This window comes from Malaclemys terrapin, chromosome 5 (genome assembly GCF_027887155.1).
Source record: "Malaclemys terrapin pileata isolate rMalTer1 chromosome 5, rMalTer1.hap1, whole genome shotgun sequence".
NCBI lineage: Eukaryota > Metazoa > Chordata > Testudines > Emydidae > Malaclemys > Malaclemys terrapin.
Window position 1 is genome coordinate 30711679 of NC_071509.1, and position 14141 is coordinate 30725819.

The 14141-nt window shown below is 40.2% G+C and overlaps 1 protein-coding gene across 4 annotated transcripts in view; it reads right to left on the minus strand.

Moving 5' to 3' along the window:
* Positions 1-14141, minus strand: part of TAPT1 (transmembrane anterior posterior transformation 1) — a 104001-nt gene that overhangs the window by 24007 nt on the left and 65853 nt on the right. For all 4 annotated transcript variants that reach the window (XM_054029335.1, XM_054029336.1, XM_054029337.1 and 1 more), the window contains 4 exons: positions 12937-13034; positions 12569-12638; positions 4910-4990; positions 3574-3683 (listed from right to left, as the gene is read on the minus strand). In XM_054029335.1, the coding sequence (XP_053885310.1) occupies positions 3574-3683; positions 4910-4990; positions 12569-12638; positions 12937-13034 (359 nt within the window). The remainder of the gene's footprint in view (positions 1-3573; positions 3684-4909; positions 4991-12568; positions 12639-12936; positions 13035-14141) is intronic.

Below are 14141 nucleotides of genomic sequence, written 5' to 3' on the forward strand. Positions count from 1 at the left end.
TGCCCTTCGTTTTCTTGCGTTAAGTGTTGTGATGCATTGCTGCATCCTGCTTAATGATTGTGCCTTGCACCTTGTGGTGACTGCATTTCAGTGATGGAATTATTTTTGTGCATATATATATATATATATACACACACACACTGTTTTGGGGGTCCCTTTATGAAAGGCCCTATGTAAATGTCAGATATTGGTTACCTAAATAATTCTTGTAAACGATTAGCAGCACCACAAAGTAATACAAGACAATCTCTATGGTCTTAATATTATTCATTTACATTGCAGATCTTTTTGAGTTAAGACCAATAGCACAAAGTAAAAAGGATGTAGTAGTTTGAAGGTACTATGATTTTTACATTTAGTTAACAATTTAAATTAGAAGCTGCATGAAAGCATTAGACTCAAGTGAAACAAATAACTGAACTTGTAATCATATGCTGACCTAGTGATCCCATAAAATGTTATATGAGGCAGCTGGGAAGGAAAACAGGAAAGCTACTTAGGCTTGGTCTACACTACCCCCCCTAATTCGAACTAAGGTACGCAACTTCAGCTACGTGAATAACGTAGCTGAAGTCGAAGTACCTTAGTTCGAACTTACCTTGGTCCACACGCGGCAGGCAGGCTCCCCCGTCGACTCCGCGGTACTCCTCTCGCCGAGCTGGAGTACCGCAGTCGACGGCAAGCACTTCCGGGTTCGACTTATCGCGTCCAGACTAGACGCGATAAGTCGAACCCAGAACTTCGATTTCCAGCCGTCGAACTAGCTGGTAAGTGTAGCCAAGGCCTTAGACAATATTTTCAGATACTAAGGAAAACGTAGCTATTTTAAGGATAAGGGGGCTGATCACCTGCTACTCCAGTAAACTTCAGTTAGCAGTGCATGTGCTCAGCACCTCTGAAAATTAGGCGCCATGGGTACAAATCTTTAGAATCTACATGTAATATGGTAAAGGAGTGTGTTAAATAATAAACCTTGCAGGATGGTCTATAACTGATTCAGCACATTGAAACATGTATTTCTGGGTATCATTTCATAATTCCTGTTTTCCCTACTCTTTACATGAAAGTAGGGCATGCATAAATGCCTCTGGCATAAGGGAGCTTACTAAGTGCATCTATTAAACTTGTTTCTACACCATATACTGTAGTTACTTTAGGAAGATGCTGAAAGTGAAAGAACTTCCAAGTTTTGACCTCATTCCTTGAAAAGGGGATTTAGGTAGTGAGAAGAAAATGCTAATACATCTTCTCTCAAATTTACAAAGAGCACTTGAGTCCACACGTAAGTTTCTAAGGGCTTGTCTACAATTTAAATGATACAGCAACACAATTGCACTGCTGTAGTGCTTCAGTGTAGACACTACTGTGACAAAGTTCCTCCTCTATCTCGGTGGGTCCTGCACTTATTGGCGGATTTTCTTGCCTCAGAGATTCACCATGTGGGTTGGGGAACAGCCCAGAAACCTTCCCCTCTGGAAGAACCCACAGTCCAGGTCAATTGGGAGGTTTGGGGGGAACCCGGGCCCGTCCTCTACTCCGGGTTCCAGCACAGGGCCCTGTGGACTGTAGCTGTCTATAGTGCCTCCTGTAACAGCTGCATGACAGCTACAACTCCCTGGGCTACTTCCCCAGGGCCTCTTCCAAACACCTTCCTTAGTCTCACCACAGGACCTTCCTCCTGGTGTCTGATAACGCTTGTGCTCCTCAGTCCTCCAGCAGCACACACTCTCACTCTGAGCTCCTTGCGCCTCTTGCTCCCAGCTCCTCACACTCACACCACAAACTGAAGTGAGCTCCTTTTTAAAGCCCAGGTGCCCTGATTAGCCTTCCTTAATTGATTCTAGCAGCTTCTTCTTAATTGACTCCAGGTGTCCTAATTAGCCTACCTGCATTAACTGGTTCTAGCAGGTTCCTGATTACTCTAGTGCAGCCCCTGCTCTGGTCACTCAGGGAACAGAAAACTACTCATCCAGTGACCAATATATTTGCCCTCTACCAGACTCCTGTACCCCACTGATCTGGGTCTGTCACACTACCTATACTGATGGGAAGGGTTCTCTCATCAGAATAGGTAATCCACCTCCTCAGTAGGCTGGTAGCGGTCCGGCGCTCTTGGTGCTGTCAGTACTGGGGCAGATTTTTCAGTTGGAGATCACTTTCTTTTGGGCAACTCTTGGTGCGGGGATGTCTATGACCACTTTTTTGTAGCCTTTCTAGGAGCAGGCTCCTTAGCAACAGGCTCCTGTTGTTGGAGCAGAGCTCCTGTCAGAAGCTGATGCTGGCAACTGTTGGCCAGGGAGTGACTTGGACTCAGGGTTGGGGGCTGGCCTGAGGAATTTCTCCATCACGAGGAGCTTCACTTGGAGATCCCTGGCTTTTCTTGTCTTAGTTGCCAGCTTTCTGCAGTGTGGTCACTTTTGAGTAATGTGTGTCTTGCAGAGGCAGCAGACACACCGAGCGTGGCTGTCAGAGACCAGTATGGAGAGTCTGCAAGTCAGGCAGCATTTAAAACCAGCTGAGCGTGGCATGCCTGAGAGAATTGGTTCTTGGAGAAAAACAGGGGTAAACCCTGTTTGAGGCTAAGGCTGTAGGCCTGCTGGAGAGATGGGTGGATAGGGAAGGTAGACTGGAAAAAAAACTTTTTTTTGATGAAATTAAAGAAATTAGAGTAGGGCAAGGGGATAGGGAAGCTAACTACAACTACCACAAATCTCCAATTACAATCACGGGGCATCAAGACACCTAAAGTGGAGCACCCACAGGGTCACTTCTCGAAGAAGAACAATTCTTTTGTCAACCTAGCAGCCTACACTACAGGTTAGATTGGCTTAAATACACCACTCAGAGGTGTGGATTTTTCACAATGCTGAGTGACGTATTTAAGCAGAAAATTTTCTAGTGCAGACCAGGCCTAAGACAAATATATCATGTGTAGTGTCTATATGTCATGCTAGCATACAACATAACACAATTTCATCTAGTACATTAAAGAAGGCCTACATACCATATATGCCCCAAGAAATTACAGGAATGGGAAACCAACATTAACCTACTTTATATTCTGTGCTGCAGGGACAGAAGAGAAAAAAAATATTTCTGATCTTTAAAAATACACTGAAACAGAAAGATTCAATAGTCTCACAGAGAAATAGATTTTTCTAAAACATGAATTGTATCTCACAATCCATTTTGTTTAGAAAAACGTACATGCTCTGGGTGACTAAAGTAAAATATAAACATTACCTTTATGTTTTCTTGACCTAGCAACTGCCCCCAAAATGATCTGCAAATTATGTGAATTGTGGCTGTTACACAACAGTCAAGTTTAATTTATGGATCTGGAACTATAAATTTAGAAGCAGAGGTGTTTCAGGCACATTAAATTCATCCTCAGAAGTGCACTGTTAACAAGAAAATAATTACTGGAGTTTTATTAAATGGCTTTTTAAACTCTAATAAAAAAATCCACATTTTCTGCATTAGACAATCTTTTTCTACATCTTATAGCTGTCTTAAAAACAGAGGAAATCACAACTAGAGCAAACATGTTTAGAAGTCCAATAGTATACCTACATCTGCTGTAATGTCATTGAATTTTGTTATAAATGCATGTTTCACAATATCCACTGCAATTTCTGATGCAATGACCATGCAAACATCTGGAAACAACACCCAGAGGTGATCTGAAGGTTAGGAAAAAATTAAAAATCAGTTATACTGTACAATTTGATCCCATAAGTAAAGAAAACTTGCAATTACTGCTTAGCACAGCAGTCAAACTTTCAAAGTACAAAGCATTATATATATATCTATATTTATAATCTCAAATGAATGGGTGCCTTGCAGAGATGAATTCCCACCACAGTATCTACTCTGGAGAATTATTTGCATTAGGCCGTGGCTACACTCAAAACTTCAAAGCGCTGCCGCGAGAGCGCTCCCACGGCAGCGCTTTGAAATGCGAGTGTGGTCGCGTGCCAGCTCTGGGAGAGAGCTCTCCCAGTGCTGCAGATACTACCACCTCCACAAGGTATTTACACTGGAGCTTTACAGCACTGTAACTTGCTGTGCTCAGGGGGATGTTTTTTCACACCCGAGTGAGGCAGTTGCAGCGCTGTAAAGCACCAGTGTAGCCATAGCCATAGCCTTAGCATAGCATACAAAGACCCTAAGGAGGACCAAGCTCTGTTGTGCTAGACCCTGCACTGTTAGGCCTTATCTTCACTAGGACAAAAGGTATGTTTTTTAACATGTGCTAGCTATCATGGGTTAAAACTTAGTGTAGACAAAGCAGTTGCAGTTTAACATGTTATCAGGTTAATGTAAATCCATTGGCCAACATGCGTTAAAAAACACCTTTTGTCCTAGAGAAAAAGGCACAGAATCAGGCCCTACATCACTAAATACATTTCCAACCTGCTACAGTAGAACAAACACCAATGTTTATTTGAATTAAGCATTTAAAAAATAACAAAGTTTAATTAATATTAAAATCAAGATGGAAACAGATTTTCAGTTTTATACTTGGTTCCTTTCTTGCCAGCATAAGAAAATAACTACACTTTTCTAACAGGATTTCTTACTGGTAGATACAAAAATATAAAAAAATGTAACTCAAAACTTTGCAAAACACATCAATGTTTATTTACAGTGCAAGGGGATAAGCTTTCATTGGAATCAATGGAATCACAATCCACAGAAAATGGAATAGTTTACAGATTATTCAGGTCTTGTGATCTGAGGTCATAGGAGTCTGATTTTAAGAGTACTGCTTGCTTTTTGACTTTCAGATTGCTGTGTTGAGCAAAGGGGTACGTATGATTGTCTTACATGTGTACCTGTAGTATTTTAATTACATACTAACAAGTGTATAATTTAAAAATTACATGTTTTTCAATAGCGTCATTACCTGGATTCCATGAGAACTGTTCCATATTTCTTAGACATACTATCAATAATAGCACATAGTTGGTGAATCTCTCCTTTATATCTGAAAAAAAAAAAAAAATCAACTGTCAACTCCAAATAAAATAGTTATTTATATGTATTATGGTAGTGCCATTGTACTAGGCACTGGACACACAGTAAGAGCCAATATTTGCCCGAAATTGCTCAATCAGATTCAGAAGGACAAAACACAGTTTGTCACTTCAAGTAATTTGCAACTCAAACTCCTGCTTCCTCTAGAGTAGGCAGAGATCAGACACATCAAAGGGGTGATATAGACTCGGTGCTCCAGTGAAACTGAATGGCCTTAAGTGAATTGATTGCACCATATTTAGAAGATCTCTAGTAGTCTGTCAGGAAGCAGCATTAAAAGCAAGCTGGAAGAAGCTGTCAGTTCTCGTCTCATTAAGGTAAAATATGGTGCAAAAAGACAATCAAAGCTTGATATTGAATCATTTGCCATGCCGGATCAGATCATGTGTCCTCCACTTTGATAACCTGCCTAAGGCAACAATTAATAGTAATACGTTATATGATAAGGCCAAGTTTATGAGGTCTTCTACTCAGCTTGCTAGCACTTCTGTTTGGATGTAACACAATAACTTTGGAACACTGCATCCAATCAATTCCAACACTTCAGCGAAATTTTCTAAGCATCAGTGGGCAGAACATCTACTGATTTTGGTGAAAGAAAAAAAAATCGGAAAAACAGAAGGGGGAAATGGATGACACCTGGAGACCCTGGCACACGTCTGGTTAGCAGAGATAGCAGCTTCAACTGCCTCAGTAATGATCCATAGATCGAAGAACTTGTTGAAGGCAGCCATTATCACATTCCAGCTTAATACCCCTCATTTCAGCTCTCCCTAGCCTGCCAATAAAGTTTCAAAATACTCAGGCCCTGAAGGAGAGAGAGAGAGAGAGAGAGAGAGATAAGCATGGTGAGGTAGAAGAGGGTGAAATGGAGAGGTATGGTGGAAGGGAATGCACACAGAACTCCTGGCATGGGGGACACTGACACACAGAGCCTCTGGTATGGGGGAAGAATTGGGGACAGAGGCAAGTGGGGCTACACACAGCCCCTGGCATGGGGATACTGGAGGACACAGAATCCCTTTCACAGGGGGGAGAGAGAGAGAGAGAGTTGGAAGGGGTTGTAGCGAGTCCCTGAAATAGAGATGGAAGGGATGGAGCTTGTGGGGGAATGTATGAAGCCATTAGGGTGTACAATGATTTTGGCCCACAGAAGTAACGAAAGGTGCAAATGCCTAGTTTCTAAACTGCTTGAGTCAAGAGACCATTCCAATTAAGACCAGGTAAAAAGCATACTTTTTATGTACAGTTCAAGATACCAGGTATTATAGCAGGACCAGCATCTAAATGATGTAAGTTTTTCCAAGGATAATTCTACAAGAAAGCTTAGAGATAACCACGCACCATTAGTTTTCATGTGCATTCTGATGTACTTTGGCTTATATTTGATACATCAGCACCACAAAAATGATCCTGCAGTTTTCAAGCGACCATTAAATAAATACTCTCTCTTTTACTGAACAAAAGAATTATGAAATCCTTTGCTCTCTGTCTCGTGTGCTGTGTAGGAACATTAGATCAATATGTAATGTTTCATTAAAATACAACATTGCAAAAAATGATACTCAAGACTCCACCATTGATATTACAAAAATATATGAAAACTGTGAAGGGAAAAATTCCAAAATTTGAGAAAGCATTCTAAAATATGGATCCTCAATGAAATCTGAAGTGGCCACAACAGGTCCCATGCACACCTTCCACCCCCAAACTGTGTTCAATATGTGATGGCGCCCCATACCCTGTGTTAGGGGACACAGGAGAAGAGGTAGGCGGTGATCCTAAAGATCTGCTATTTTTGTTGTTCTTGTAGGTGGACACTGTCCCACTTTCTGTCTCTCCCTGAGTTCTTCCTCTGCTCAAGGTGCCTTCTCTTCTTATCCTTTCCCTCTTAACTGCCACAACTGTTGAAGGGACAAGATGGGTAAGGTAATATCTTTTATTGGACCAACTTCTCTTGGTGAGAGACACACAAGCTTTCGAGCTTACACAGAGGTCTTCTTCAGGTCTGGAAAATGAAGGCCATGTCTACACTATAAAATTAAGCTGACTTATGTCGGCATACAGCTGCCACAGTAATCACATCGCTTGCGCGTGTCTACACTTTACTCCTTGTGTCTTCAGTGTGCATACTCACCAGGAGTGCTTTTATTGATTGTACTGTTGGTGTGGGACATTGTGGAATGGCTCCTGAAAGCCAGTAACAAACATAAGCAATGAGGTGTCTACACTGACACTGCATCAACCTAGACACTACGCTGCTTATGGAGGTAGAGTTATTAAGTTGGCATAGTGGGGCAGTTACGTTGGTCAAGTGAAATTTTAATTGTAGATGCTTCCTTAGTTGAGTCAACATAAGCTGCCTTGCATCAACCTAACTCTGGAGTGTACATCAGACCTCAAATAGGTCTACCTGGGAAGTTCCACAGAGCAGTAAGATGGACTTGGCAATATCCAGAAATAGAGACCACTCATGGTGATTGGAGAAAGTCCTGCTCAGTCAACCCACCAATGTGTTCTGCTTCCCTGGAAGGTAAACAATTCTGAAATGAACTGATTATACAAAAGATCCGGAGGCAGATTGCTGCCTGTCAGAGCTGTCTTGAGTGTGCCCCTTCTCTGTCTGTTTATGTAAAACATGGTTGCAAAGTTGTTTGTTAGAATCAGCAAGCTCTTTCTTGGAGGAAGGCTGAACAGATCTTAACTCTGATATTTCTGAGAGTCATTAGATCCTGAGGTGCCCAGAGACGATCAGTCTGCAGGGACCCTCCAACCCAGGTCTGATGCATCTGTAACTAAAATGGAGGGCTGGTAGGGAGGAGAGGGGTAAAGTTACCCGACACAGGACTTGAAGGGGTTAAGGTGGCTAGGTAGGCCAATTAAATGCCCAGGCTTCCCCTGGAGGAGGAGCCAGGGGGCAGCAATTAATCATATGAGGCTCAGCTGGACAGGAACAGGAGGGGCCTATAGAAAGCTCAGGAGCAGAGAACAGCTGGGGGACTGCAGGGAAGGAGTCTGCAGTCACTCCCTGGGAAAAGGAAGGTGTGTTTGGGTCTATACAAGCAAGTACCCTACAGTTACTCTCTGGTAGGAGGGAGTTTGGGCTGGCAAATGCAGAAAAGTAGAAATTGCTCAGGGGAAAAGGAGCAAGGGACAGGATAGGGCAGACTTTGGCTGCTAATGAAAGGGCCCGAGTTGGAACCCACAGCAGAGGGTGGGTCCAGGTTCACCTACCAGCCACTGGGGAAGTGGCACAGACCAATCAGTGGAAAGTGGACTCTTGGGACAGTTTGATACCTCGGAAGGGGGAAACATGCAGTGACCCGGCCTGAGGGCCAAGTCGTGAAGAAGGAGCACCTAGAGTTGCAGAGATGGGTAGAAAGACCCCCACAGCTTCAGTGTATACGTAAACTGAAGCCAGGAAAAGTTGTCACTGTTTATGATTATGTTTGCTGGGAGGGTAGGGGAAAAGGAACTACCCTGACAGGGCACTTACTTTTTCAAGCTAATGATAGCTGTGTGTATGTTAAAGCCACCACATTGCAAGACATACATTTTAATCTCACTACCGCTGCAGGCAATCATATTATTTACTGGCCTGCAGAGAGAATTTTGCAAGTAGCTCTTAGGTTCCAGATACCCTTTCATTGGACCAGCTTAGTGCCGGATCGATTTTAAAATTTGCTTTCACTGTTACCAGAGGTTCAAAGAATCTCTGAAATACAAGGGCAAATTCACATGCTTCAAAATATATATCAAGTTGAAAAGTATGCCTTTCAGACAGCTTATAGAGTGTCTACTTTATGTACTAAGTATGATGCATTGTGCTTTATGACTAAAACTGTACAACAATCCCATCATATTATTGCTATGGGAATGTTATTGCTTGTATTGTTATCAGTTAGCTTAGGATTATGTTATTGTTGTTGTAAAGGACGTACTAATAGTAATACCTTTCATATCCATGCTAATCATGCATTGTCATTACATCCAATCAAAACCCCTAAGGTTGAAGCATCTGATGTAGCATCTGAATTCCAAGACTTAATGCAAATAGACATTTGAGAATGTTTGTTGTACAGTAGTACAAAAGGGGGGGGGTGTGGAAGCAGAGAAAGAACTGACAGGAAGGGGATTGCAATGCATGATAGTTTTGTTAACAAGAGTCAGGCTAACTGTAACCCTAATAACGTGAGATTTGTAGAAGCGAGGATTGTGTGAGGCGAGTGGGAAAGAACTGTGTGAGAAGTTGTTGCAACCTTGTGTAGATAATGTGCAGACAATATGGAATGTAGACTAAGAGCCTACATAAGTGAGAAAAACAAGATATCAGAACGACCTATGTATAAACAAAATGCAGCTGTTGCTTTTCATTGTCTGTAACAAAAGGTATAAATGCTTGCTGTAATTGTTTACCTGTTGAGAGACCTGCCCAGGAGGGGGAGACTCTGTGTCCTGGTGCACTCTCTCCCTTTATGTAGCTGCTTAAGAGAATAAAATATCTGACTTTGCTGTACCCAACAAAAGAGTGAGAACGCTCTCCCACCAACATAGCGCTATCTACACGTTCGGGTTCGGTCAGTATAACTATGTTGCTCAGGGGTGTGGATTTTTCACACCCCTGAGCGATTCAGTTATACCGATATAGGTCTGTATTATAGACCAGACTTGAGAGATATAGCTATACTGACCTAACCCCCAGAGTAAATAGCTACAGCCTCTTGGGGAGGTGGATTACTTATGCAGACAGGAGAACTCCTCCGATTGGCATAGGCAGTGTCTACACTGAAGCACTGCAGCTATGCTGCTGTAGCATTTTAAGTGTAGACATACCCGTTGATGTTTTAATACTTTGGTGATACAAGTCAGAATTTCCACAGTAAGCTAACACAAAATGTGCTACTGTTTCACTGCATGCAATTGAAGCTATCAAACCACAAGTGGAAAGGGGCTAATACCAAATATACGAACAATCTTACAAATTGATTTGCCGGACAGTAAGTGCAAATTGCAGTGCTTAATTTAGTGCTCTCTATACTGTTGGAAAAGTATTATGGTACATCTGAAACTCTAAACACACATGGAGAGCTTAGAAAACTTGCTTTTTTCTCTTTTTAGACATACAATATGTGGTGATTCATTAAAGTTCTATGAATCATTTCAGGAAAAGTTAGCTATCAATTTGAAGAGAATAAACTCACTTGTTTTGTGCACTCTTGCATGCACTCATCTGTTTCTATACCCATCTGGCATAATGCATGGCCTCACTTCGCCCCATGGCTAGGAGCGAAACTTGACATTGCCATTACAGATCATTGCTAACAGTGCCCAACAATAAAATAGAATAAATGAGAAATGGTTGATAATCATAGCCTCTAATCTATTTTAAGTAGAACTCAACTAACTTAAGAACCATGATTGGGATCCTGAAAATCATAAGACCAAACAAAAACCGAGCTGGGTGAATATTACAAATAAACTTGAGTGAATACTCAGAAATTAAGAGAGAATTTGTTTTGGCCTTGCTCAGGCCCGTTTTTATGTTCACTTTGTGAACATTCCAGCAATCCAGTTTTACTTGCACAAAGACTCGCATTAAGCAGATTTTAATTACACGTCACATTTCATTCTTTAAAGTTGATATTTAAAATTGGCCACCAGAAATTATCACCACTAGCACTGGATAAGAGTTCCTTCCGACATGGCTGAAGAGTATCAATTTTTTAGCTTTCACAGACTTCTAATAAAAAAGACAAGTTTAATATAATAGGAGAGTTATTTAAATTTATTGTTTTATTATTCTACTATGTTTACTCATGTATCACCTCTAATTCCAAGAATTTAAAGATACCATGAAAACAAACATTAACTGAACTAGTATCACACCGATTTTCCAGAGGGATAAAGTCACTGAAGCAGACACAAATCATCTTGTTCAGAGTCAAAAAGCAAGTAATTGGCAGACCTAAGAACCCAGTCACCTGCACTAGACATATTCCCCTCCAGAAGTGAAGATTGTGACAGAGCTGTGATCTTAGTATCTCACATACACAAGTCAGATATTCAAATGATGAAGCAGTTTGCTAAAATCTAACTCTTGGAACACTTCAAATTGTCCATTTTACATAAAGTTTTACAGTTAATCATTGGTTTAGTTTCTTTACTAAAGCCTGATTTAAAGGAAAGTATCTTCTTCATTTAAAAGTTGAGAGAGTGTCAAAGAGAAAATTAAAGCTTTTTATTTAATGTGTGATTGTGTGCACCCATATATAATTTTTAATTTTAACTCTTGCGTATCACATATGCATGCAATGAAGAACTGATAGACAAAAGATTCTTTTTTCTAAGGTTAATGCACTGCACCTGTATGAGGAGATACCAGGAATAAAGAGCCCCTTAACACCACTTCAACATCATACTATATCTCAAAGCATCAAAAAAATATTTTTCCTAACTAGGTACTGAAATTAATATGAAAATTTCTACTGTCCACCTGAAATATTATGACAAAAGTACTTAAGTCAAAGGATAGTTGAGACTTCTCTTCCCGGGACAATCTTTCTAATCTAGAGAGTTTCCAAATTTCAATACATTCAGCAACATAATCATGAACACCAGATGCACAGTTTGTGTTCTTTAGCGGCTTGTCTATACAGTGTGTTAGTTTGCACTACAGGGGTGTAAATTAGTGTTCACTAGCATGTCGTGTACTAACTGGCCTGAGTTGACCTTGCTGGCTTACACTAAAAATTCTAGTGAGCGTTTAAAACAGGACTACATTAACATCCAGTAGGAAACTTTTAGTGTGTGTTAGCAGGGTCCACACAGGTCAATTGGTGAGCAACATACTAGTGTGCACTAGAATTTACATCCCTCTAGCACGGACTAACATACCATATAGACAAGACCTAAGCCTCCTGTGGTCTTAATTTTACCTAACGTGCAGATCTACGGTTCTTTCCGACATGCTCTAAAAACTACCATGATTTCATAATATACTCTCTCAAAATACATTTATTTCACTACATTGTTTGCTCATCAGAATAAAACATGATATTGTGCTATGCACATAAGCCCCAGTGATCGCTAACATAGCAGAGGTGTCAGGATACTTGCTAACAAGGGATATATTAAGCGGTATTTAATAATGTTGTGGTCTACCAGTGGTTTCTGAATTTGGCAATAATCTTAAATGGTGTTTGAGTAGGTTAAATGTGTGAATTTTGGAGTGTATTTAAGTAGACAGACAATGCATAGACAGATTCCTGGCATATTTTAGTACTAAAGTGCAAACATAGTTATTTGTGCAAATACAATGTTCCTAAAACTGAATTCTTGGTTTAGTCCTATTAAACAAAGCAGAAATTAAGTGATCTAGAATTCAGGTCTACGTTATCAGAAATACAGAGTGCTCAACAGCTACTTCAAGATAATAGCTGATGTATCAATACCATAAATATAATGGAAGACTATACTTGAAATAAATTTGAATTAGTAATATTTTTCTGACCTATGTAAATATACATACCACTGTTTGACATTTGAAAAAGATTGTTCTTCTCAAACTTCTTGAAAACACTTCCTTTTATTTCAACGAACTGTAATTTTAAACACAAACAGTTAGCTTCATTACAGATTATTCATGTGCTATGGAATGTTAATTTTTTTTTTAATTGAAAGCCAAAGATGATCAAACACTTAATTTATTCAGATGCTATGTTTACGATAACTGAGGGTATATATACACAATTATGAAGTTATACTACTCTCTAAGCATTAAAAATTTGTCCTGTGGAACAATGATGCTAAAATGCACTGTGTCGCTCGTAAATGAAAGAGATGAACAAGTATTTGCTTATTACTTTGAGGTAAAAATCAAATTTACTTCATACTTACATTATTAGACATCATGATGGTAAGCAGTGACTTGTTGTGGGAGTTGAAGGCTACGTTAAGTGTTGTTGCTTGGACCATTATAAGAATAGCATGCAAGACTGAAAATAGCAGTGTTAAAGAAAATGACATTTGAAAAGTACATTTCTGTACTGTATTATATTAGCATCATCCAAAACTTTGAAAAAAATTCAGACAAAGATATTATTTTGTCCTCAAAATTAATAGAAAATACAAAAATATTTCATGCATCACTGAAAAATTAATTCCTGGAATAGATTAGTAGTTATATAGTACTTGTGGAGGTAAAATTCTCATGGACTTCAATGGGGCCAGGATTTCATCACTGTGTTGATATGCTTTTTACATGAGCACTGTAATAAGATTCTAAGTTATAGCAATTTCTTACACTCAAACCTGTGAGTTTCAGAACTGCTTATATTTCCACAGCATGCTTGTAATATACCACAGCGTTTTACAACGTTAACCACATAATATTAAGTTAAGGCACTGAAGTCCTCTACTAGGCAGTTCATTCTACTCTGATAGAAACAGCATTCTTTTGCAAGTCATGTTCCAGGCTGCATCAAGGTTTCCTGTTTTGAAAGAGCCTAATGTCATCACGTAAGAGAAATGTTAATATAGCCTGAAAGTACTTGAGATGGAGTCTGAGTGTGTAACAACTGCTTTGCACACTGTAACTGGCATGTAGTAATTCTGGATCTATCATTACTGCTGCTGGTTTCTGTACCTCTTGTTGATCTAAGTTAGGGACACCACATCTTGTCAGTCACAGAGAAAAAATGTCACCAGAAGAGCTGCCACAAAAGCACGCCAGTGAAATAGCAGAAGCCGTATAAATTTAAGTCTAATAAATAAAGCAATGAGGAAAAATAAGCAGGAGAGGGCTCTCCCCTTACTTTCCCTCCCCAAGAAACATTCCAGGAAAAACTCTCTAAGTATAAGGATAGTTAAGCACTTGAATAGGCTTCCAAGGTTGGTTGGGGAACCTCCATCACCAGAGGTTTTTAAGAACAGGTTAGACAAACACCTGTCAGGGACAGTCTGATATATGTGGTCCTGCCTCTGTGCAGAGGAATGGATTAGAAGACTTCTTGAGGTTCCTTCCAGCCCTTCATTTCTATGGCTCTATGATTCTTTCCTTTCTGGTAGTTGAGCAGGAGATTGAAATGGGCCCATAGAATTCA